Source organism: Diabrotica undecimpunctata, chromosome 4, assembly GCF_040954645.1.
Source record: "Diabrotica undecimpunctata isolate CICGRU chromosome 4, icDiaUnde3, whole genome shotgun sequence".
In the NCBI taxonomy this organism is placed as follows: domain Eukaryota; kingdom Metazoa; phylum Arthropoda; class Insecta; order Coleoptera; family Chrysomelidae; genus Diabrotica; species Diabrotica undecimpunctata.
The window spans coordinates 8,329,834-8,357,419 of record NC_092806.1 but is presented as its reverse complement, the minus strand read 5'-3'; the positions used below and the strand labels follow the sequence as shown (position 1 = coordinate 8,357,419).

The window sequence follows — 27,586 nt, the reverse complement described above, 5'->3', positions numbered from 1 at the left end:
AAAGATGGATATGCATTAAAAAGTGGCTAAGCAATACTAGAAAATGGTGCCATATTAGTCTAAAATCTTTATAGCACAAGCATTACACAAGTTGGCAAGAAAATAATTTGTTGTGCTTTCTGAATTATTGATTTTCTCTTCTGTAACATTTTATCTAGGATCCCTGTTTGGTTCTTTAAATTACTTATTAGGTTATAGTTTATGTAAAATTTACAATATTTTATTTTTTTATAGGTATCAGTACCAATCGGAAACCCCAAAGAAATCGATGAAATTTTCGACACAATTTCTTACAAAAAAGGATCATCCCTAATAAGAATGATGACTCTCTTCCTAGGAGAAGAGATATTGAGAAAGGGAGTCAGCAACTACCTCAAAAAACACAAATACGGCAATGCCGAACAGGATGACTTATGGGAGGCTTTAACTAAGGAGGCTCACAGTCAAGACGTGCTTCCTAAAAATTTGACCGTTAAACTTATCATGGACACGTGGACTGTGCAAACGGGGTATCCGGTTATTAATGTAATGAGGGATTACTCCAAGAAATCTGCTTCCATTTCTCAGGTATGTACAACTTGTAATTTATTGTATTATTCTTACAATTTACGGTATTAAACTTTTCTTTTAAACATACAATTTTGCCTACAACTGTAATATATTGATTAAATTGTATTTATAGCATCGCCACCTTAGAGATATTATATACCCAAAAGACGCTTCCAAACCATGTTGGTGGGTACCTTTAAGTTATTCAACTAAATCAAACCCCAATTTTAATTCTACAACCCCAAAACATTGGCTTTCTTGTCCAGAACATAGCCAAACTATAGAAGATTTGGGCGATGAGAGCGATTGGGTAATTTTCAACAACAAAATGGCAGGTGAGTTTCCGTCTTGAGTCGCATGAATTATGTTTAATGAAAAAATCTACGAATACAGTACATTCAACCAACTTACACATCTAAACGATTAATGGAATTCGCAGAAAATCTTTGGTTGTAGTAAAAGGCACGGTAAACTGCACTGGAGTTCTCCATCTGGAGTCTTCTGGTCTTTTTAATTACTTACTTTGTATAAATGAGGAGCAAAAATTCAAATGGAATTTTAAATATTATTGTTTATTTGGCTAATAATGAATGTATAAATATAATGGTTAACCTGCTGTAGGATTATTTTGTAAATAACATTATAAGAGTGTACTTACTGATTATTTAAATTTATAAATCATCATCGTCGCCACTAAATTCACTACCGCTATCATTATGTAAATATATAATCATTGAATTAATTTCACTAATTTTATTTTCCCGGATCCACCATTCTTTCTTCTTTTTTCTTTCCATTTCCAGTAACACTGATTTGAAGGCGTATTCCGGAAAATTGATATTATTTTCAACTAACCAATTTTTCATGCTCGGTACGTTCCACGACTGTTTTGGTTGTTTCTCCAAAATCTCCGAATGGTAAGGTGCATTATCTAAAATTCTAACTGGAGGGCTCAGAAGCCAATCAGGTTAAGTCACTAAATATATTATCTGAGAAAATTGACTTGTTTCAAAACTTGTTGTAATAAAATAAGCTAATGTTAAAGTGTTGCTATAACAACTATTTTGAGTAGATAAAGTATCACTTTAACCGCAAGGGTAGATAAAGTGACACTTTAACAGCAAGAGTAGATAAAATGTTTTAACTTTTTTTTATTCAATAAAATTTACAAATTCAAACACATTAAGGATTAAATGGTATTCTTTCTCATACATCATCCTATATTTTTGTGGCAACAATAAACTTTCTGCTTCCAACGCTGCATATTCTACATCTGATGGCAGGTTTTCCTTTTCTGGTGTCAATTATTTTCCGTCCATTTCGTATTTATTCACTTTTTACACAAAACGCAACAATATCCTCCGCAAAAACCAAAACGTAACATTTGTTTGACATTTGTTGACAGAGTAATTCATATCCCTAGCAGCGGAGCAACACAATTGCGATTTTTGTGCTAAAAATTACAATTTTCTTTGAAATTCTATTTTTCACCTGAACTTGAAGTCTTGCTATAGAAAAAAATGTTATATTGCACACGACGATAAAATGGAATTATCTTCTCGAGTATAATTAGCGTCTCGACTGAGGTCTCGACGCTAAAAAACGCTCTCGAAGATAAAGTACAATTTTATTGTCTTGTACAATAAATAACTATTTTTGACATGTAACATACTAATAAACTTAAATATAAGAAAATTTAATGAAAATGAAAAGCGTTTTGGAAAAAATGACTTATGCTAAGTGTCCACTGAACTAAAGAATAAAATAACGGTAAAACAAAATTATTAGTCTATGTAATTATCCGAATAATCACTGTCGTTATTAGACTCAAGTCGGCCGATCACTGAAGTTGAAGGTTGAGGATTAGCCTTTTGTATTACTGGCAAATTTTTATAAAATTTGTGGTGATACGGTGGAATGTAAAGAAGCAAATCAAACATGCGTTTTTTTTTAAGTCTTTTTGACAGGTCTGCGATTTGGGTAGAGTTGCTCCTGAACAATATTAAAGATTTTAGGTGATCTTCTCTTTCGGACTTTTTTTACAGTTTATCTCGTTAAATGGAAAATCTTCTTGCAGTCTTTCTTGATAGAAAATAGATTCCGGTTTATTTTTGTAATATTTAAGCCATTTTATGTTCAACCAATTAACTTTTCCGCCTTTAGTATCGATTTTTCTATTAATGATGCTGTTTTCCAACATTCTTGTCGAAAGAAATTCTTCACGTTTCATTTCAATTATTTCAAATGAATTAGTCTTTTTAGCAGTGGCAACTAAATTAATCCAATCTTCAGGACCATAAATAAACTCTTTTTTCTTTGCCTTTGTCTCAATAACCCCAAAATCTGCTTCATTCGGAAGGTAGCTATGTCCTGAGGTGAGAAATTTATGGTCGATTAAAGTAGCGTTCATTTCAGGGTCTTGTACAAGTTTGAGCAGTGATAGACTTAGTTTGATATTGCGGTTCTGGCCTGTACAGCAGTTCGAATACAAAATGATATTATCACAATTTCTTGCATTCATTTTTAAATGTTTTGTCAGGCAGGCGGCAACTTGTTGTCAACGTCGAGATCCCTCTGTTTCGTCCCACATCATGTACCCCTTATTGTCGTTGAAACTATGAATTCTCAAATTGTAAACATTTAGGTTCATCTTGTAATAAGCAATAGATGTGCTTAGTTTGGGAAATGGTAAAGCTTTTTGTAGATCGAATGTAAGAACATAAATGTTTTCATCAGCTAAATTTTTATCTTTGCTAAGCGAATCTCTCGCTAGTTTTGCCTTTCTAAGATGAATTTCTTTATCGGTTTTTGCTTTACGTATATCTTCGTCGTTATTCCCAAATCTGATGGTATTATACAAAGAATCACATAACTGACAGGTATCTTTAGATGGGGGTTTGAAGTGAAGATTAAAATTTGAAGAGAAAACATGATAGTACATTTTTTCTTTGACTGATTCTGAACCTTCCTGTTCACATTTCTCTTTATAAAGTTGATACATCTTTCTAATATTCAAATCTGGATTTAAATATTTTCTATCTGGAGCATCATAAAGTGTATAGTGGCTCTTATAGCAAGGAAATGATTTGATGTGTTCCTTGACTTTCGTGACGTCTATTTGGTTGGTTGGTTATTTGTGACCTCTTTTGTCTATGCAAGAAGCTGGCCTCTTACTACAAGACAGTTTATAGATACTTTCTACTATATACTACAGAAAAAAATTTCTTGCACACACAAATGGAGAAGTCTGTAGTAGTTAAGTAATACTTTATTGATTTTAATCTTGACACTCTTGATCCATTTCTGACGCGACGTTTTTGAACAGAGCTGTTATGAATCAATCCATGAGGATAAATGTTTTGCTTTGTATTGTCAGCTAACTTTTAAAATCAGTCAAAATGAGTTGTCGTTCTTCTAGTGTTATATTGGAAAAACAAAGTCGTCTACATTTACAATCAACATTTTTAAACGATTTGCCAGGTATGTTCTTCCGGTTTCTGTTCACATAAGCTTTTCCACTATACCGTCGAACTGCGTTGACTGTCCGTGTCCATTTTGGATTCCTGTTGGATTCCTTTTGCGCTTTCTCCCTTTTTTCGAAGATTCTACCATAATGCCCCCTTCTACCTCCATTTTGAACCCTTACAATTTGTGAGTAACAACAATGACGGGGGAGGGGGGGGTGCTTTAACGCTCAAAACCCCATCCTGGGTGCGCCACAGAGCATAATATGTCTTCTCTAAACATTTCCATGAGGAAAATGTGGAGGACTGACACTTTTAGTAAAATAATTTAGATTCCTATTTTTAGGAATATACAAGGTAAATTACGACGAGAGAAACTGGAACATGATCACGAAGTTTTTGCAGGGTCCCGATTTTCAAACAATTCCAACTTTAAACAGAGTTCAGATAATTAGTGATGCTGCAGACTTAGCTTATATTGGAAATCTCAAATATGAGATATTTTTCGAGATGTTGAAGTATCTTAAACAAGAAACTGAGTATATGCCTTGGAAAGCTGCTATAGATAAGACTGACGTCATCACCAAACATTTGAAGAAGTCTGCATCGTATGGAAAATACAAGGTAGGGTGATTGCTTTATCAGTTTACAAATTTCTTCATTTTATTAATGCACAAATCAACTAAGTATATCTAGATATATTTTTTGTAACTACTTTATTTTGGCATGTTTTTTATTTTGACATTTACATTTCTAATGTAAAAATTGGTTAAAAAACCTAAAATAAAATTGTGAGAAATTGATTTAACCTTTAAATAATATTAAATAGATATATTTTATTAAATTTTTAATAACCATCATATTATTATTGCCTCATATATCCATTCATTATATTTATCCATTGCAGGAGTACATGAGACATTTGTTAACACCGATATATGAAAAATTCGGAGGATTCGAAGTGACCACCGACCCCGAAAAATTAGATTATATCAAATTGCAAGCTTTGATAGTCAGTAGATCCTGCGCATTTGAAGTTGAAAATTGTGTAACACAAGCAAAAACTCTGTTTAATAAACTTAAAGGAAAACAGTCTGATAACGTGTAAGTAAAAAATGAATATGTACTCGATAATAAATCTTCTTTGGCTTCTTCTTTCATACAGGTATTCCTTTGCGTGTGTTTCAATGTGTCTTCAGTATATTATGGTTCCTGCGTTTCCGCAGTAAGTTTGTGTTTATTGTCATTCCAGTGTTTTTCCCCAATTTCTTTTTGTATTTTCATTTTTGGACTTCATGAACTGTATCTACTATTGTTTATCATATAGATCTCCAGCAGTTCATTTTACTCTAAGCATTTGTTCTTTCACTTCTATCTCAAACTTTCCGTGGGTTGGTAAAGTGCCATAAAACTAGAAACTTTGTTTCTAATTCTAAATTCATCAAGCATTTCTTGTAGCTTGTCTTTATTTTGGATCATTAATATCGCATCATCTGTCTAGCATATTACTTTAAGTTGTTTCTTCCCATGCAACTTGCTTATACTTTTTTTCTTTTTTAATGATTTTATCCATAATCAAGTTAAATAAAAGTGTACTCAAATAATCCCCTTGTCTTATTCCGGTGCTAACCTTTTATTGTGTTGTTTTAATATACGTTTTGATTATGTTTACTATGTTTCTTGTGTATGATAAGTTAAAGACCTCTCTCAGTTTGACCCTGTCAAAAGCCCTGTTCACAAAACACAGGTAAGCCAGGATTCCAGACATTTTTCTTTCAAGTGTTTGACTATAAAGATGGTGTCAGTTCATGATTTTCCAGATTTCCAGCCTTGTTGTTCTTCATCTAATATTGTTTACTTATAACAATAAACATATTTAATATTATTTTTTAGAATTCCCAAAGATCTAAGAAGCGCCGTTTACTGCACCGTTTTAAAACATGGCGGTGAGGCAGAATGGGACTTCCTGTGGAACAAATACCAAAATTCTAACGTAGCTACAGAGAAAAGTACCATTTTAACCAATCTCGGTTGTACCGAAGAAATATGGATGCTTACAAGATACTTAGAGTGGTCATTGAATGATACCCAGATCAGAAGGCAAGACAGTAGTTCGGTATTCGCCTCTGTTTCAAGAAATAATGTGGGATACTTCATTGCGAAGAATTTCTTCTATAATAATCTTGATAAAGTCTATAAACAGTAAGTATACATTTAAACAAAATCTTAATTGTAGTGTGTCATGAGGAACATTAAATGTGACAATTACATATATCTACACATTTTTTTCTAGTGCTGTGGCAAGCACTATGTGATTTCCTTAGCTTAGTATATAAAACCCCAGAAAAGAGTGTTTGCTATTCGAAGTATTGATCACAACTCACGTACTTAGTGCAGTAGAAACGCAAAGAAAATTGGTCGGTATATTCCGTTTTTAAACGTCATTTTAGGGGTAAACTGCTCGCCTATTAAAATTAAGACTGGACTGGATGTTGGCAAAGCTCTTTTAAATTCTATTTTATAACATTGTACATTAGTCTGAAGTACTTACTTGATTATATATTTTAATATAACTTTTATTTTAGTTTACTGACCAACAAAAAGACACTGTCGAGATATGTATCTGCTCTGTCAAACCAAATTACAGACGCCAAAGACGAAAAAGAAGTAAGTACCTATTTATAGAAATTATAAAAAAATATTCCATTATAGAAATCACATTATGACAACTTATATTACAGCGTAAACTTCCGTTTTGCCGTGATGTTAATTGGCACGGTTGCCGGGGATTACGAAACGGGTCCAATGAAGTCAAATAAAAGCAAAAATAAAATATTTCGTTTCAGCTAAAGCTTTAATTTATAAGTTTCAATGTGTACTTACATATTTTAAACTTTTTTAAAGTAGCCCGTCACTTGTTTCTGATTATTTGATTGAAAAACGTGTTTCTTAATTCTACATTGCAATTTACGTAATCATCATCACGTAATACATCAGTTTTCACGCAACGTCTAAAGGATAAGGCAAATTCATTTCCAAAGTGCATAGAAAATGAGAAATTTGTAACTCGAAAAATATCAACAGGAACGAGTTCAAGTTTATTACTCGGGGGGTTTTCAAGGTCGCTGAACACGAATATGATAACGACAATGGTCCTTCAGCTACCTGGTGCCCAGGGTGGGCATCATCTCCAGGAGAGTTTTGCTATTTTCATTCAAAATCAGTCAAAAGTCATTACTCGGGGTTTTTTTTTGGGATCGCTGAACACGAATATTACGACGGCGATGGTCTCCAAGTTACCTTGTGCCCAAAGTGGACCTCGTCTCCTAAATTTTCATTTTAATGTCATTCTAAATCAGTTGACACTTATTTTTCGGTAGGTTTTCGCAGTCGCTGAACATGAATATTTTGACTCTATAGAATATCCTCTTCAGTTTATATAATAAAATGTTTACTCCTTTTCAGTTCGGCCGCTTTATCAAAGGCAACAAGAAGACCTTCGCCGAAATCAAAAAGGGCGTCGACCAATCCCTAGAAACGGTCAAAATCAACATCCAATGGCAGCACACGCACGCCGAGGAAATAGCTAACATCTTGAACAAATATTCCAAATAAAAAAACACAAGATTCTAGTAAACAAAAATTTATTTGAATGATCGAATTTAGATTTTTTCATACTATTTACAAACAAACCAGCTGTCATTTATTTATTGTTGCCACACTGTAGATGGCGTGCCAAATCGACCTATAATGAGCACTGTAACACATAGCTGATAGCACACTTTATGTTCGACATTTTTGTTAAATTACTTTTGAATTTAAAAGACTTTTAACAATGTTTCTCTAACTTTGTAGACTTTTTTATTTTAATATTTTGACACTAAAAATAGTAAGAATTTCAACTTTCTGTGATGTTAATGAAGTCAAGAAAGGCATGCGGAAGAAAAAGCCAAAAGTATACCTAACATATGCAACTTGTAAGCAAGACCTCTATATGAATACAAATATACAATGCAATGGTAATTCGTTATGAAAATAATTTAATACTACGTTCAAACATGTACCTAACCTTTAAGATAATAAATTAAGTTTAAGTGCAAAATTAAAATTATCTACAGCTTCTTTTCTTCATACAATAATCATCTGGTACTACATCTACTTTTAATTTGGTTTACAAAACGATTTGTTATGAAATAAACTCAAAAAGACAACACCAATGTATTCAATTATGGACAATTCTAGTAAAAAAGACTGAACAGGAACAGAAACTCATTATTTAGGAGAATTATCGTAGATGATAAGTAAAAAACAATGTATTGGACATAAAAATACATGCCCTGATATTTAGGACAATCTGAGAAAAGATCAAATGACCTTAGGTTTATTTAGTAGTTAGGTAGTATTAGGAAAAGGTGTAAGATGAGTGTAGTAAACAAATTTTTTCCAACAAGAAGTTCATGTTGATGTAGTTTATTTAGAATCATTTTAAAATACTTTAAAAGAAATTTTTTATCGTGAATATTTTGAACTGTACTAAAATGCATTTATTCGATCGATCTATTTGAAGATTCCAAGTGGCTGATAAGATTATATGATAAGAAGTGGCTGGAAATGTCCAATCTGAGACAAGAAAAAGACCATTTAAGAACACAAATAAACATCACCAAAAAATTAAGCACTGACTTAAACTAACATAACTCAACATTGGGGGTCTTATTTCTGTTTTTTCCTATACTGTTCTTTAACGAACAGCTGAAGATATGTTATAGCAAAGTATCTCATCTATATAAACATTAGATAAAAGCTTGTTCTGCATATGTTGGTACTTTTCAACATTCGAACAGTAAACTTTATCAGCAAATAACTGTACTTCATTCATTATGGTCCATGTGGCACACCTTGCAGTATTATTAAAGAATATGTACTTAAATATGTGTAATTTTTTATTATTTATATAATTTATGATGTCGAACATAATCTATTTACATATAATTAAAGTTAAATAAAAATATACATGTGATTTTTTTTTGTATAAGAGGAATGTGTGTTTGGGAGAGATGGAAGTAAAACGTGAACTGTGATTTTGTAAGTTTTCTGTTTGATAATAAGGCATGTAATTAGGCATTTGATAACGTAAATCACGATCTGCTGATATCTCTACCTCCACTGGAACAAGACTGAACAGAGCAAAAGACAAAGGAAAAGCAGGAAAAATTTACAAAAAACAAAAATTAATTAAAAAATTGTCTTTATCCCAAATCTGTACTGTAAACAAATTACATGATCAGATACTTGTATATAATTTTACGAGGTAAAACCATGGACTCTGAAAGGAAGTAGAAATAAATAGAAACCTTTAAAATGTAGGTTTAAGTTATTTTTTCACTACAGTAAGTCGTGACAGACTTTATTACTACAGAAAATTTTGTTTATATAAATCTTAAAAAATAAACATAATTGTCTCAATAGTCAATAATATATCTTTCAAATAAAACCCTAAATTGGATGATCAAGATTACATCGGCGCATCCACCAAAAGTAAAAGAAAAACTTTAAATGCCACATTTGCATGTGCTTTTAAAAGATTTCCATTATCATTGAATTACCTGGTGGAGGACTTTCATTTGATTGATAATTTGATCAGTGACAATTAAGTAGGTCCATTATACCATGGTATAAAAAGTTTCTTAGATTTTGTTAAATGTAATGTAAGATTCCGTGATGGACAAAATATATGATAACTGAAAGAGTGTCGCAAATATGATTAGAACCAATAAACGACTGTCTAGTAGAAGGCATTTATTTATAAAATCTAATGGAAGAATATATTAATGAAAAAATGGGACAATCTTTACTAAGGAAAAACTAATGTCAGAAGATATGATACGAGAAACAACTAACAATCAACCTTACCTGTGTAGGAGAGATATTTTGGTTATAGCAAAAGGATCAAGTAAATACCTAGTTACCTTTTTCACCTTACAAAATCACTTATCATACGAATTAGAGGACTGTCATCAGTCTCTAAACCTTTGATGTAGAGTGAGTAATTAAAAAAAAAAACGAATTTTTCAAAGCACTACTAAAATCCAAGTACAAACATATCCAAATTTCGAAAACAAAATTGAAACAATTTTTAGAAATCTAATCAACAAAATGATTACATCTATAAATTTTAATACAACTTGATGGTGGATATGCTGTGATAAAATATTTTTAGGTAGCTCTTCAGTTTTTCTTGATAGTATATTAGGCAATGATCATTGTCATTTTAAAACAAACTAATTTTGTTAAAAAATACTTGAGGGTAGCAAAATATTTAAGCATCTATCTAGACTTCTGAAGAAATTTGTTGTTTTCAAATGGGACATATAGTAAGTACTTTTGTTGCTATTTACCTTTCATTGTTGGCAATGTTTTGCTCTCTTTTATTTGGGACATTTTTTTCATTCCAGAATAATCGAAAATTGGCTGAAATCTGGGTCTTTGAAAAGAAAATGTAGTGAAGTCACTGAAGCATCTGAATCAACTGATTCAGTGATTACAACTAGCAGAGATGGAGAAGATGGAAATGTCCACAAGATCCATTCGAGTTCAGCTCATCCAAGTTGTTTTCCCTCAATTCGTAGAAAGGAGGTTCCAAAAAGAAATTCAGGGAAAAATAAGAAGGTATGATCCTACTTATCTCACGTTATATGGCTTTATTAAGTTGGCAACGAACAGGCACCAGAAGGCCAATGCGTTAATTGTCACAAAATTGTTGCTAATGGGTGCTTGGATCCATCTAAATTAAAAAGACATTTGGAAAGTAATCATCCTGGTTTAGCGACCACGTCGTGCTTCATCTCTTCAGACAGGGTCATGCATGATGGAAGGAGTCTGCAAAAATGAAAACGAAAACGCCACTGAAGCATCATTTATTGTTGGTTTGCACATTGCAAAAGCTGGAAAATCCCCTACCATTGCCGAGGAACTGATTAAACCTTGTGTGAAGGATGTCGTACAATGCATGTTAGGTCAAGATATGACAAGAAGATTGATAATATGCAGATGTCAAACAGCACTATAAGCAAGAGAATTCACACTATTTCAGACTTTGCAGAAAGAAAGCTTATAAATAGATTAAAAACTTGTGAATTCTTCAGTTTACAGCTTGATGAAAGTACCGACGTTGCTGGACTTGCTGTTTTGCTTGTGTTTGTGAGGTTTCAATTTGGGATGAAAATAGAAGAAGAACTCTTTATGTGTGAAGAGCTTATCGTGTCTCAATATGTGGCCTAGATATTCAAGCTTTCTTTGTTTGATTGTGCTCACGATTTCTTTCTCCTTTCCGATTCTTTGGAGTACCTCTATGTTGGTGACATGTTCGGCCCAGGATATACGAAGAATGCGTCTGTACACCCACATTTCGAATGCTTCTAGTTTTCTCGTGAGCGTCTCTGTCAGCGTCCAGGCCTCCATACCATATAGTAAGATCGGAAAAATGTAGCATTTAACTAGACGTAGTTTTAGGGGAAGAGACAAACCTTTGCTTATGAGGAGTTTTTTCATATTGTTAAATGCTGCTCTAGCTCGTTCTATTCTCGACTTATTTTCTGTGGCCTGTTCCCATTTTGCATTTACGTTGGTGCCAAGGTACACATAAGAAGATAGCAGTTTAAAACTCAAATACCGCGAAGGAAGCCAAGAAGAGTTCTGGATGCAGGTATATTCAGAAAATAATTTTGTTGGCAAGGTTGCGGTGAAAAAACTTGTGTGTTTCACATCGACTTATCTCTGTGAGTCTTCTTTCTCCGCATATGCTTACATTAAAGCAAAGAAACAAGCAAACTTCGAGCAACAAGGGATTTAAGGGTCAACCTTACAAAGATTCCCATAATTATAAAGGATTATAATGAAAACATCATCGAAACAGTTTCATTTATCACATTAAGTAAGGATATTTGAATATCAAATGTAGTGTATTTTATTGATCTGAAATAAAGTTTATATTGAAATGAAATGAGCCTCAGAATTGTATTTTTTTCATTTTTTGTCGTTTCACAAATCGCTTCAAGGCTTGGCGTGCCTCGAAATATATTTAGCCCTACAAGGGTTCCGCGACTAAAAAAGTTTGAGAACCACTGCATAAGGATCCCTTATTTACATATGAACATACCACCGTTCCTGTAATCGTCCCAAAATCCAAACCAAGAACAAGTCTCAATAAGAGAGAAAACGCTCTAAACCTACAAATCAGCAGTAAGCTGTATTTTCCTTAAAGAATTAAAGAAGCATATTATCTAAACACATTTAGTTTTACAAAGCTCAAAAATATCTTATTTATGAAAACTGCAATGATCTTTACCTATATTTTAAGTTATTAATTGACAAAAGTTGTTTGAACACTTTTGTAGACCATAGTTTAATTTCCAATTGAAGACGTGAGCTGGACAAAAAACTGAAGAACTGTGTAACACTAGCAATGCGATAAGTGGTGATCCAAAAATGCGTTAAGTTCAAAATGTTTCATCGAAGGTGAGTATATACGTTAATATCAATTAAAAATATGTTAACAGGTATTGTATACATACATATATTTTACATATGCCCAGTTTTTTTTTTAATTTTTGTAAACGCTAGAACTTTTTATACATTTTTTAATGTCTATAGCAACTAGAAACAATATTTATTTAATTTATTCACCCTGAATAGCTAATACACTTTTTTTAAACTTTTTTCACATTCAAGCAGTAATGTTGAGACCAATATGGTCTATTTAAATTGAACAAAACACAAGTAAACCTTTAAATTTACAAATAATAACATCAACTGGCCGACGAATTTGACATCTAGATCTTGTAATATATATATGACATTGATGACAGCGCGAATGGAGACTAAAATATGAAAATATTTGCTATAATTTTAGACAAAATTATCGTGCTTTGTTTTATTAGTTTGTGGGTAAATTTTAAATTTACAACAGAATAATTATGTATTTGAATATATTATTGTTGGTTCGGGTGTTTATCATTATCAAATCAAAGAGAAAGAAAACCTTTTTGTTACTCTGGTATAAAATATTGAACAAGATTTTCTTCCTCTTTTCATATACGTAGATATGTATATGACTATTTCACTCATCTTAAAATTTTCACATAATATGACCAATCACAAACCAAAGACAGCTTGTGTTATCGCGAAAACACCAACTGTCTTTCAATTCTGATTGGTCTATCAGCTTCGTGTTTTCAACGACGTAACCATGGATACCGATCGCAAAGCAAATTTTGACGTTTGCCAAAAAAATTATTGTAGCTGTATACGTCAAAATGAGTCGTTTCGGTGGTACTTCAAACGAAGTTATAAACCAAAACATTGAAGAAAATATACCGAGTAACACAAGAAAATCTAAATCTTATATATGGAGACAATTTATGATGTTCTGTGTGGATCGCAACTACAAATTAGATGCAGAAAATAACAACGAAAGACTAACTAAATTCCTTCCTCTCATTCTACTGAATTTTTGACCTATCACTTTGTTCATGAAATAGTCTATTAAAATACCACTCGTGATTTAATTTAGCTTATAAGTCTGTCTTTTATTTCTAAACTCAACTGAGTTTCTTAAAGAAAACACCACTCGTTCTACGGACTCGTGGTGTTTTCAAGCAACTCAGTTTCGTTTAGAAGTAAATCGACAGACTTATCGCGAAAATTGAATCACTAGTGGTATTACTATTGAAAATATGTGATACATATCGAAGGCAGGATTGGTCGCCCTTTCTGTCCAAAAATTTTATGCATGACACTAAACAGCCGCATTCGATATAGGCCTTTTCATCACATTTTTTTTGTCCGCATGCGTTAGTATCAGCCATTGTTTTTGTGCTGTTTGTCGTAAACAAGCATGTTGTCACATGCATATAAATCACAGTAAAGTACTTGTGAACAGATAATGAAGATAAAAAATACTGAAGATAATACACGCTATAAATAATTTTAATAAGACAGTATTATTTTATAAATTTCCCAAAGCCTTTATTTCTTTATAAACAATCTTTTTCTTTAAATACAATATTTTATACCTAAATTATCTATTAATTGATTATACACTATAATAATATTTTTGTTAATTAATGTATTTCGACAAGTAACGAAAATTCATTGACATCATTAATTAGAATAAAAAATTATAGACATTATTTACATCGTAAACAAGTAATGATGTCTAACATGTTGACCAAAACAGTACGAAACTATTGTTTCAACATGGGGCTGCGCATATGCTCTCCTCATGATGAAAAGACCTATTATCAGCTTGCAGGCAGAGACACAAACTCTGAGACAGAAAGGCTGAGCACCTATTTACTGTTTAGTAAAATATTCACATAGCAATTTTTTTAATTCTGTAGTATACTGTATATAAAAATTTAAGAATTGACCCACAAATTCGAAAACTTGTACCCTTACGATATAATACAGAGTTCTACGTTTAGAGTGACAACCTAATATACGTATTTTTTTTTAGGCATAGACGCACTTTAAGAAAAAATAATGTACGAAATTCACAAGTAAATATCTTTAAAAAAAATGATACTCATCTGTGTGAGCTTATTTTTAATGTAATACCAACTATAGAGCTAATGTTAGCCATTCAGTATATTTAATTTGACATAAATGATCACATGACATTTGACAAGTGACTTCCATGTTATTTTCCATGTCATTTCTCATTTGACATATTGAAAAGAGGTGAGAAGGAAGGCGACATGAAACATACTTTTTATTATTGAACACTCTATGTTTCTCGTCAAATAATATATTTCCTGGTTTACCTGCTTATTCTTCTTTTTCTGATAACAGAATTGTATACAGCTTACTTATACGATAAATCTGATGACTTACAACTGACTAACAATTATTTCTTTCAATATTTTAGCCAGTCTTTGGAACGTCATCCGTTTGATTTCCTACAACGAGTCCTCCAGTGTCTCTATTCGATAAGTTAAATACTTTTTATATATTCGAAACGAATGCAGATAAATTTAACTTTACACGAAGAAGTACTATGTTCTTAATACTTTATTATACAGTGTCTAATAGTTCAAAAAGATAAAAACATAAATTCTTTTTTCCGCTAATTCATTCAAAATAAACATTTCTTAAAAAGATATCAATTGTGAAATATTGTGATATTATCTAGTACAAAAGAAAGTGCTGTTTGGAAATGATATACAACGTCTATTATATACAGGATGTACCAATATTTTTTACAGTTATTCAGAAATTGGTTCTTAGACAAAAACTAGAAAATGTTAATAATATTCTCAGTACAATTAACATGAGTACATGAGGACTGATTACTGTGTTCCAGGATTTTTTAAATTATTAGGAGCAGTCTTTAGCTCGAAGTTGCTTTTTTTTCTGATGCTCAATCTCTTGCGCAAATTGTTTTGTACAAGAATGGATTTAAAGAAGACTGGAAGTCATCAGCAGATAACTAAAGAGGTAAAAAATCTTGTGCGGTCAAACCGTCTTTTCATAGAAAGTCAAAACCATCCTCGGTATTTTTCGGTGAAAGGGTATTGTTTACACTCCTTTTGTTAGCTTCAGCTATTGAAAAACATGCGTGTGCCTTTAGGAATAAAGAAGCCGGAACTGTGGAGAAGTGAGGAGATCTGCAGTAAGACCGCACACTTGTTGAAACCGAATTTATCGGTTATATAATTTTAATACAGATTTTAGCATTAGTCCAGCAACTTTGTGATCACTCCTCGTATATATTTAAGATCAACGACTTACAATGTTACTTCATCATATTAAATATGGGTAGAGAATGCTAAGATTATCTCAAGTGAAAGAATTGAGTATTCCAAATCCAGGGTCAAAGGAATTTAGACTCGCTTTCAACATTTACGCATTCCAATTTTTCTGTGAAATACCTAAACTAGGTAAGAAACAATACTCTGATATTTTGAGAATGAAATAAGTGTATATTTGACCATTAAATCGTTAAACATTTTTCGAATCTTAATATCATTGCTAGACACCTAACAAATATCTCATTTTTGAGTTGACAGCTGACAAGAAAGGATAGAAAACGACAGTTAACATATGTTATTTATGTACCAGCGAATAACGAACATAAAAACGTCATGTCACTTGTCAAAAGTCATCTATTGGCCTCATTTGGCACTGCCCTTCTCTAAAAAACGAAATCAGTGGGAAATATATTGGCAGATGTAATTTTTTAGTAATACTGCAAAAATATTTGATATCACCCTGTATATTATAATGTTAATATTGAAAATATTGTGTACGTCTATGGATATATACATCACAGAACTCTACTCCATCTAATCCTTCCTATACTCTGTATTGCTTTATTAGTGAATGTAAGGAAATAATAGTTTTATTTCTATAGAAATCTACCTATCACATTTTATTGAATCTATGTAATATGAAACTGTTATGTCGGGCCAATTTCCAAACATAGGACTATCAAAGACCTGACGAGAATTTTATTTCATTTATGCCACTCAATATGTCAAAATGGTCAATTTGTTTTATTACTTAATGCTTTTCGCGCACACATGCGTATGTCAAATTATATTAACTATCTTAGCAATGAAAATGGCTTGACTAATTATTTAGTTTATCTACCCAAATATCAGCCCTTCATTCGATGTAACACATGTGGTAATTATTATGTATTTTACTATGAGGACGTAAAATTGATCTAATTAATAGGACAGAATACCTTGAAGAGTTTTTCTTGGAATACTATCGACTGGGTAAATCTTATAGTGATATATTCCGCAGCAGATCGGCAATAATTTCATTGATTTGATCTGCTTTCTAGATAATCTATTTTTTATATTAAAACAGCCATTATAACCTTAGTAAATTCCAAATAAATCTACTCGTTCACTACTGAACAATCCGAAATCTACTTTATGTTATATTTTACACTCAAAAGGAATTATTTACTATTTTTATTGAGAATTAACCACAAATGCCACAAAAAAACAGCTTCAGAACTATATTTAAAAAAATGAAGGTATATCACTGCATTTGGATATCAAAACTGGACTTTAAAAAAGAGAAAGTGAACTAATGAATCGAAATGACAATTAAAAAGAAATCAAGCCTTTCCTTACAGGAGAGATTACCACAGCCAAAACGGTGACAGGTGCAAAAAAAACTGATGATGAATTTGGATCCTCATTGAAAGTTACGTGGAGGGAAAATTAAGACACCGGAAGTTTTAAATTCCGGTTCCGATAAAATAGACCAAACACATTAGACAAATTTCTGAAATAGTAAATAGGCAAAAAATCATATTCGGTATTCTCTCTACTAACAGTAAGCTAATATTGTCGCCCATTGTATTTGAAATGTGACTCTAAAAAAGAATAAATCAAATTAAATACTCCGGACAACTAGCGCGACCGTGTGACCATTTCAGAGCAGTGTTTGACGCTGTTTAAGCGCAATCCAAAGACTTTCTTCATCGGTTCGTGACCGTCGACGAATCATGGATCTATTGGTACACACCAGAGATCAAGGAACAGTAAAAACACTGGACTTGACTCGGTCAACGTAATTTGAAGAAAGCCTAGACTGCCCCATCGGTCGGAAAGGTGATAGCCAGCGTTTTCTGGAATTCACAAGGTGCCGAACTATGCCGAATTATCCGGATGATTCAACACCGAATTTCAGAAAAACGGCCCCATTTGGCGAAGAAAGTGTTCTTCTATCATGACAACGCACCTGCTTATATCTTCACCGTCGCCACAGCCAAATTAGGCTACAAACTGCTGCCCCATCCACCGTATTCGACAGATTTGTCTCCGTGCGACTTGTTTTTTTTTCAAACTTGAAAAAGTCAGTCGCCTGGCAGAAATTTGATTCGAATGAGGAAGTCATCGTCGCCACTTACTTTGCAGACCTCTAGACACCATTTTTCAGAAGGGTTAAAGAAGCTGATAGATAGTAATAGAGTATATAGTCCAGGAAATAAAGCTTATTTTAATGCCAACTGTTCATTTTCTTATTGAGGCTTTATTGGATAGAAAATAAAAGTCTGATACACAAGACACTAGTAAAGAACCGAAAGATAGACTACTTTGCATATCAGAACATGTTACAAAATGAAGATTAGCTGTACTACAAATTACAGCCCACCAAACACAGCTGAAAGTGTGAAAATAACCATGCGCATGATGCGCATTAGTCATACGACGAACCTCGCACTAACCGTCCAGTTAATATCTACCGTTCTCACTTCATTGTTCGCGCAGGCAATGGGAATTTCACACTTTCAGCTATGTTTGGTGGACTGTACTCTCAGTGGGTTGGCATTTGCCTTCTGACAGATGGTCATAGAATACTTTTTGGTGTTTTTGAATGGAAATCGAAACTATATCATTTGGTATAACATACCTGTGAGCTACCAGTGCTGTTATGTAGATATAGCGTAAGCTAATCAATGAAAGAACCTGGACAAAAGATGTATGTCCAGCGATGAATTAAAATGCGCATATTTATTACTGACATACTTATGTTTTTGATGTCTTTAGGTGTTTGGAAATTGGCCTTCACATTACCCCATGTACTTATGTGTGAAACCCACGATAAAAAATACCCCATATGTTTTTGTACAAATTACAACTGCAGCTTATATTTCTTCTATTTGAGTGATCACATCCTTTGACGTAAAGAAAAAACTGTTACCTTGATTATGATCTATTCTTAAACGAAGCAACATTATTTATTTATACCTATCGCTTCTTATAGTCTTACGAAAAAAGAAAAGAGAAAAATATACAACTATATAGAACATATCTTCCCGTTCGATGACGGGTCTCACAATAAGAGGCCAGCCTAGAGAGGCTTAGATACATAAATGTACAAAGAGAATTACTAGTTTCCTTCCTGTATTTCCTAAACCTGCAAAGATATCAGATTTGAAAATAATGTAATACAAACGGTAGAGTTTTTACCCACAAAAATTGTTCTTTGCGTGTCTAATATCGAAAAAAAGAAGTTTGTTGTCTTCATTGATTTAAGTCAAACTGTAATACAATTTACAATTTTTTGTTAAAAGCAAGAATAGAACAACTGGATGTGATACTCCAGGAGTGACCAAGGAAGGGAAGCATAGCTTTATGATCGTCTACGCACGGAGCGATATTTTTTAATTTAATTCAATTCTATTTATTTTATTTTGTTAAGAAATACGCATGGGACTGCATTTACTAAGCCATGTAGTGTATGGTCGCGCGATCGTTTCAGTCGGTTTTATTTTTTTTATATCCACCGCTTCGTCCGTAGTCAGCGATAAGAAAGCTACGCTTCCAAAAATTACTCTGTTTCTGAATTTTGCTACATAGAGCTTTCGACTTCCTCTCTGGAATCTCCAGCTCATTTCACTACTCCTCTCACTAGCACTATAATACACACCTGATGCCAGTGAGTCAACCCGCCCGGGCACATTTGATGCGGTCAACTTTGAAATTGAGTGTCGTGAACTACTATTTTAGATGTGTCAGATATGCTGGATTAAACATATTAATAAACATGCTGAAACAAGGCAGCTGTTAACAGTACTGAATACAGACTAGTGCAGAAAAGAAGAGAGGGTATACAGAGTGGACATATAATACAAGATAGACTGATCGTTACAATACCAGCCCGTTCCTCCCAGTGTGACAGAGAAAAATAACGCAAAGTAGTCCCTTCATCTCTTTCTAATTTGACAGATTTATCGACCACGTGAGCTAAATGACCAATGAGAAGGTCATGTGGTCGATAAACCCGGCTCATTAGAAAGAGATGCGGGATTTCTTTGCGTCAGTTTTCTCTGTCTCACTGGGTAAACGCGACTATATTGCAGCAATCAGTTGCATCTTTTATTATATATCTATAGAAATAACATTTCTTTCAAAAAAGAAAAACTAACAAATATTATCTACACCTAATGCTGATATCAAACACAGGAAATGAACTACAAAGAAACGATTATATGACTCATTAATTGATAAGAACAGGAAAAATGTCCGAACAAATATTTTAAAAACTCACCTACCCCAAACCGCTAAATTGCGGCCTAGTATTCACAGTATTCACAACAAATTTGAAGCAAATATTATTGGAGATATAGAGATTTGAATACCGCGCGGTATCCAAAACTTTGTTTTTTCGTGCGGTAGGCAAAATTTCTCGAAAGTGAATCGACCGATTTTGTTGAAACTTTGCACAATTCATCTTTATAGTATTGTTTCGTGAATGAACGAAGGAATTGAAAAAAAAATGAAGTGTAAAGATTTGACATAAGTTTAAATGAATTTTTGTCTCATATTTTTTAGCATTTTTCCGATTGTCATCGTTTTTAAAATATTTTTTTCGTATAAAATAAAAACGAGTCGACCGATTGAAATCCATTCATTCAATCACGATTCAATACTATAAAGTTTAACTGTGCAAAGTTTCAGCAAAATCGGTTAATTCATTCTCGAGAAATCGTGCCTACCGCACGGGAAAACAAAGTTTCGAGAAAAATACGCTTGCAGTTTTTAAACTGGGAGTGCACGTACCGACCACGCGGTATTCAAAGCTCCAATTTTTTTGAAAATACAAGATCTGTGTAACCCCTTATAAACATATGATAGTTAACACACATAATTATATTCAGGAGTCGGAAATGCAGTACTGGACAGAGTAGAAAAACTCGTGTATCTCTAAAATAATACCAATGAGAGCTGGGATCCAACCCCTGAAATTAGAATGACTAAGGTGATGAGTTGGTATGATAGATGTAAGGACTGATCAACTGGACATCACTGAATTTTTGAAATCCCCAAGTGATTGTATCGAATTAAAATTAATATTAGGACAATTAAGGGTAAAGGATAAGAGACCAATTAAGTTAGCTTTTTACTCGACACCACTACAGAAGGTTTCACAGTTGAAATATGTAGTATGATATATTATAAAGACTCTCATCTAGGGACTCATCAACTTTTTTTAAATTAAAGTACAACGTTAAAATCATAACATTTATCGTATTTGCATTGCAAAATTATTTAAAACGAAGCAGATAATGACTACGAGATGTACAAATATTTTTTTTTCACATATGAAAGGTGATAAAAGTCACCTTTTTATTGTTATTCTTTTATTTATTTATTTAAAATATAATTATATTAAATAAATGTTATTTATAAACATGACTAAATTGTTATTTATAAACAATTTTTCCATATACTCTTATTAAATTTGAACAAATCTGTTTTTAGTATTAAAAAAATAAAAAAATATTTTTAGAACAAAAAATCGTATATATAACAAATTGCAAGTTCTTAAATATCTTATATGTGATTTCGAAACCGTATATGTAAATATAGCGGTCGCGGAACTCAGCGCAGCGCGAAATTAACAATTGAAAAACAATGGATTCCTATAAAGTTATTGTTCAAAGCTCTTGGGATCTTGTAAAATAAAATTTTATGTTTACTTGGATGATTGCTAAACTTAAAATATTAATTTGTTTTATAACTCATTTAAGGGGGTTTATTTTCAATATTTTAAACACATTTTTTAGATTTTTTTTTTAAATTGTTTAATTTAAATTTAATAATAACATTAGGACATTTTAAGAGTATTATTTGTAAAAATTGAGCAAATGACAGCTAATTTTCCAATATGAAAAAAAAGTTACTTTGCTGTATTCATCGTAACTCATAACTGAATCATACGTTGACAAAAACCAAAAATATTTTTTTAGTTTATGAGATTCCCTAAAAACAAAAAAAAAGTTAACTATATTCAAGAACAGCGATGTTGTTGTTAATGTTGCAATAGTTTTTGGGTTTATTAGCCGATTTTAATTTAGCATATCTCATTTTGTTTTAAATTATGAGCAAAATAATGAGTTTGACATTTTGATATTTATTTAAAAATAGTTCCGCTAAAAAATTGATGAGTCCCTAGATGAGAGTCTTTTTGTAATATCTCATACTACACATTTCAACTGTCAAACTAGTCTACACAGTAAAAAACTAACTTAATTGGCCTCTTAATCCTTTATATTCAGGTCCATACACAGTACTACAACATATGGAACCTAATGTTATTATTGGTAGGGATGTTATATCATTGATAATTCAATAAAATTATACCATGTTGTATTATACTTTATAATCCTTGAATAAAAGTGCAGCGCAGCAGCTTTTAGTACAAATAAAGTGACATTAACATATGGGGAAGATGTGGACGTAATTTAAGAACTCTCGTATTTGAAAGTGCCAACATGTAAGAAGTCAAATTCACACAATCTGTTTGTGTATTATGTTATGATTGGTCATGTAGATCTAAGCGGAGAAATAAAGAATTAGGATTCTGTTACTACTTAGTATTATGACTAGATTTTAAGTTATTGTTGTATTTTTGCAAGTATGTAGCGTTTCAATAACTTGTTAGTTATTTTCACCTGCAATTCTTTCATCGACCTTACCAGTAAACATAGGACTTTGACACGCTCCTTCTACGAGTGCCTCACATGAAGATCCTCACTAACCAAGTACTAAATAATCAATTAGAAGTTTCGAAGTGACACTTACATTACACAAAACTGTTTAAATTGGACTCGAAACTCATTACACCTTCGAGAATACGAAGCTACTGAAGAATTCTTGAGACAGTATACTGCAAAATTAAGTCAAAACTAACAGAAACCTTCTAGGTTCACTTTATGTATCTGTTCTAGATCACAATTTTGTATTAAAAATAATGGCGAATAAATAAACGAGTTCGTAATTTTTTGCTTTATTTATTGAATCTGTACATTTTTCTCGAAAGCAAAATTTATACAAACACAAATAACCAGAATTTAGTTAACGATTTGCAATTTACAATTTTTGTGGATAAACTATAATCTATAAAAGTATCTATATATTAAATATGTCTATATCGAATACTGCGAAAAAGATAAAACTAACTAGTAACTCACCATTTACATGGTGGATAAAGGAATACTTCAAAATAATCCGTTTTGAGCCGATTAACGCACGTTTGCCTACAACAGGGTTTACATAATGACCGCAATAAGAGCTTTTGACAAAATAAGGCAGTGAAAACATACGTTTGAATGGGATGAAACTACCTAAGAGTTCGAAGTAAAGTTTTCTTCACCTTTAACCGAGCTTAAATGACTAAAATTTTGTTTTAACTGTTACCATACGGTAACTGTTAAACCCATCTCGATATAGGTACATTTTTTTCAGGGCTGTATTAAAACCCTTACATGTGTGATATTTAGTAAATGTTAGATGACAGTTTTAAGCACTTTTGATAAATTGTGTCAAAGTTTGAAACATAATAATGTTTTCTCAATTTTTCGATTGCAAATTATATTACGTATTGATACATTGATTTTACATATAGCTGCTACCATATTGTTAACAGGGGTCATAGATCTCTTTTTTGCTAAAATAAATTTATTTGTGAAATAAATTATACAATTTTTCTGGTATTGACGTTTATATTTAGCGTTACCGTGTGATAACGCTAGCCAGATTTGATTGCTACTTGATGATTTTTTAAAGTTAGAAGAAACTTTGAATGAGCATGATTTAAGGTTTGGGATATTTTTATATTCCCAGATTCAAATTTTCTCACAGATGAAGACTCGGGTGAAGAGAAGAATGAGAGTAGTGTCGACAGTCTTACCAGGTAACACCCAAAAGCTGAAGTTGAGATACAAATTCGCAAAGGTTACCGTACGGTGACACTAACCAGATTTGAGTACTAAACAATAATTTTGTTGACCATCTGAACAGGTAACAGTTCAAGTTGAAGTACGAATTCGAAAACGTTACCGTATGGTAACACTAGCAAGATTTCAGTGCTAGGTAATAGTCTTGTTGCGTTTGTTAAGACAAAGTTTTCCGTTTGAAGCCTTTAACATGATTTACTGGTAAGGTTGACGTTGAGAATATTTTTATAGAACCATCAGATTCAAATGTTCTCACATATGAAGACTTGGGTGAAGAGAACAATGGGAATTGTATAGAATCTGAACAGGTACCAGCCAATAGTTCAAAAAAAGCTTAAAAATTTGTCACCCATCGTTAAAAAATTTCGGATTTATATAGTCAGTATAGTATATAGCACAGTATACGACACTTTGGCCAGGCGGGCATAGTCCAATTCTGACGTCACTGGCGCCAATGTCGGTAAGTGTTGGATCTGCATCTGCTGGAGCTCAGTCAAAATATGAACCTTAGCCAAAATCGTTTATCAACTGAATATGTGGCAGCTTATAGATGTTGACATGTTATCGGTGAGTATCTGCTTTTGGAAGGTACAAAGTTATTAAAATTGATCCAAGATAAATTAAACAATTTAAATTGTTTTGGCCACAACACTTAATCCTATAAAACAATAATCTCTTTGGAAAGTTATTTCTGCAATTCTGCATTATACAGACGAAGACGAAGCTTTGAACATTGTTTATGACGATGGAATTGACGTTTTGAATCCAAAATTTAGAAGCCAAAATCAAGATGATTTGAATTTACAAAGCTCGATAATGAATGATTTAAAAATTGCATCTAATGCAATTTGTCGAGATATGGCTGAAACTTCTATTTGGACTCTTAGGATCATAAATGCGAAATCAATTTGTCTGTTTAGTCAGTGCAAGACACTTGCACTGTTAAGATAATAATAAATCTAACAATTTGTAGAATGTGAGATATTTTAGTGATATATTAAAAAATATATTTCTAGAGAACTAGATTTCTGAAGAAAACGTGAATTTTGTCGCTAGACATCCTTGTCAACAGTTCATTAGGGGAAACCCGATTAGCTTGGACTACAAAATGTGATGCCTAAATACTCAGATATCGAGATATCTGAAAAAATTTGATTTTATTAAAGTATAAGAATTGAAGAATAAATTCTTCTCATGGATGTTATGATGTTACTATAGTGGATGTCTGGAGCTCTTAGAAAAACTTAAATCTCAACTAAATTTTAGTAGTAAGGCATATAGTACAAACATATTTTTACAAATATGGGGTTCCTTCAATAGGATGTATACCAAACGAAAAAAAAAAGTCGTACAGGTGAAAGGTTCCCATCCAAAATGTTTAAAATGTGATGTTCGACTGCGTATAGAATGCTACCAAATATTACATGCCAAATAATCTTGTAGGAAATATTAGGCTCGCGTTACCATATGGTAACAGTCTTATTTTAATAAATAAGTGTCCTTTTTACATAAATTTCCTTAAATTACAATCCAATGTGACATAAAACAGAGTATCATATAATCTAAAACTTGATGGTCTGTCATTTGATGTATATCAAACGAAAAAAAAAAAGATGTGCAGATGAAAGGTCCCCATCCAAAATATTTAAAATGTGATGTTCGACAGCGTATTGAATGCTACCAAATATTACATGGCAAATAACTTTGTAGAGAATATTAGGCTCGCGTTACCATATGGTAACAGTCTTATTTTTATAAATGTGTCCTTTTTATATAAATTTCCTTAAATTACATTAAATATTTAATCTTAGTATATCATTTGACATTTTATTTTCGCTAAAATATTAAAAATAAGAGCTTAACTCAACAATAACATCTCAAACTTACAATTTGACAATTGGTCAACAATTACTTCAAAGTCAGAAGAAAAATGTATAACTATTATGTAAACAATTAAAAATTAAAGGCATGACTTGGAACTAAAAATTTGCGATGAAATGTAATAGAGAACGAAACTTCGGTTTAGAAAAAACTAAAAGTATTAGAAACTAGAAATGTGATGTAAATTTTATGTTTATTTTACTAGAATTATTTTTATTTACATTTAGTAATTTCTGTGATGTTTATGAAAGCATTTAACCATAATCCGTACAATTTCATATCTTATAATCTCTAAACACAATATTTTTATAGTAGTTTTCTTTATTGTAATCCATATATTCCTAATTGAACCGCAGTACGTATGCACGTACCAAAAATTAACAAAATAATTCTGAAACACCATTCTGGACATACACTAGTGGCCAAAATTCTGGAAACTTTACAAAAATTATCGTTTTTTTAGCTCGTCTCGTTTCATCATCATGATTTATATAGTTTACCATTACAATTACATTTTTATTTTATTGTTTTATATTCCTGCATAATATTTTATGTATTTCTCTCTCTTTTTTTATAAACATCATTATTTAATAAAATATGGAACCAGATTCAAGCGAAACGCCGAAAATCCGAGATTTGTGAATGGCAACATTGGCAATACTGTATTGCGTCAGGGTTTTGCTAGTCAGTCAACAACCCAACTGGAAGCGGTTAGGTGGCCTTTAGTACAGGTTCGTGCGGCTTCGAGTGTTTATGAGTGACATCAGGTAGTTGTTACTAAGGTGATATTGTTTAAATGTCGGAGAGGAATTCATCAGCGTCGATTCAACGAAAATGGCAACCAGAAACCCAAAACGTGTTGACTGGTCGCCAGGAAAGAGAGCCAAAGCAATTATCCTTCGAGAAGAAGGTTACACTTATCAAGAAATATCAAACAAATTGGGTGGTGACGCCACAAAATCAGGTGTAATGAAAGTTTGCAAACGTGGAACGACAAAATCAGCAAAAAGATCTGGCAGAAAACCCAAAGTTAGTCATTACGATGTGCGTAGAATATGCCGACTTTCTTTAGAAGATCGTCGCAGATCTGCAAAATATATTAACGGTATTGTCAAATTAACTGGATTACAAATATCGGACCGCACTATCAGAAGAAAGTTGTGTGAAAATGGATTGCGAGCACGAATTCCTAGAAAGAAGCCGTTCCTGAACAAAAAACGGAGGCAAAAACGCATTGATTGGGCTTTGGCACACAGAGGGTGGACAGAAGAACAATGGAGTAAAGTAATTTGGAGTGATGAAACCAAAACCTCGATCTTTGGGAGTGACGGAGTGAAGTTTGTTCGCCGCCGACCGGGAGAAGACCTTTTGCCCCAGTGTACTACGGTCACTATGAAGCATCCTGTGAGTGTCATGGTATGGGCTTGCATGACCACTAATGGAGTTGGAGGCTTAGCAGTAATAGAGGGCAATATTAATGCAAAAAAATATCAGGAAGAGATATTGCAAGCCAAACTGCTGCCGACTATCAGAGATTTGTTCGAAGGGGATGTCCAACAATGGCCAATCTTCCAGCAGGATGGAGCGCCTTGTCATACGGCTAAGACTTCCATGGAATGGTTGAGAAACCATGATGTTACTGTTCTGTCTTGGCCTGGAAATAGTCCCGATCTAAATCCAATAGAAAATTTATGGTCAAGGCTGAAAGTCTTAGTATCACGCCGAAACCCAAGCAACAAGAGAGAACTAATAGAAGCCATTATTCAAAACGCGTTTAGAGTTATTACACCAGATGATTTGGCTCGTCTCGTCAACTCCATGCCTCGCAGAATTGAGTCTGTCCTAAAAAATAAAGGTTATCATACCAAATACTAATTTTGTTGATAATAATCATTGTACCATTTTTTTTTAAATATATCTACTAATA

The 27,586-nt window shown here is 32.6% G+C and overlaps 2 protein-coding genes across 3 annotated transcripts in view; one reads left to right on the top strand and one right to left on the bottom strand.

The window, feature by feature from the left end:
- Nucleotides 1–8,990, top strand: part of LOC140439101 (aminopeptidase N-like) — a 55,609-nt gene extending 46,619 nt beyond the window's left edge. For both annotated transcript variants that reach the window (XM_072528787.1, XM_072528788.1), the window contains exons 8-14: nt 235–567; nt 683–884; nt 4,360–4,637; nt 4,921–5,117; nt 5,907–6,215; nt 6,599–6,680; nt 7,479–8,990. In XM_072528787.1, the coding sequence (XP_072384888.1) occupies nt 235–567; nt 683–884; nt 4,360–4,637; nt 4,921–5,117; nt 5,907–6,215; nt 6,599–6,680; nt 7,479–7,628 (1,551 nt within the window). In that variant the 3' untranslated portion in view covers nt 7,629–8,990. The remainder of the gene's footprint in view (nt 1–234; nt 568–682; nt 885–4,359; nt 4,638–4,920; nt 5,118–5,906; nt 6,216–6,598; nt 6,681–7,478) is intronic.
- Usp1 (ubiquitin specific protease 1) overlaps nt 7,641–27,586 on the bottom strand; it is a 38,157-nt gene continuing 18,211 nt past the window's right edge. Inside the window, exon 7 of the mRNA XM_072528790.1 lies at nt 7,641–18,953. The gene's annotated coding sequence lies outside the window, so the exon portion shown is untranslated. The remainder of the gene's footprint in view (nt 18,954–27,586) is intronic.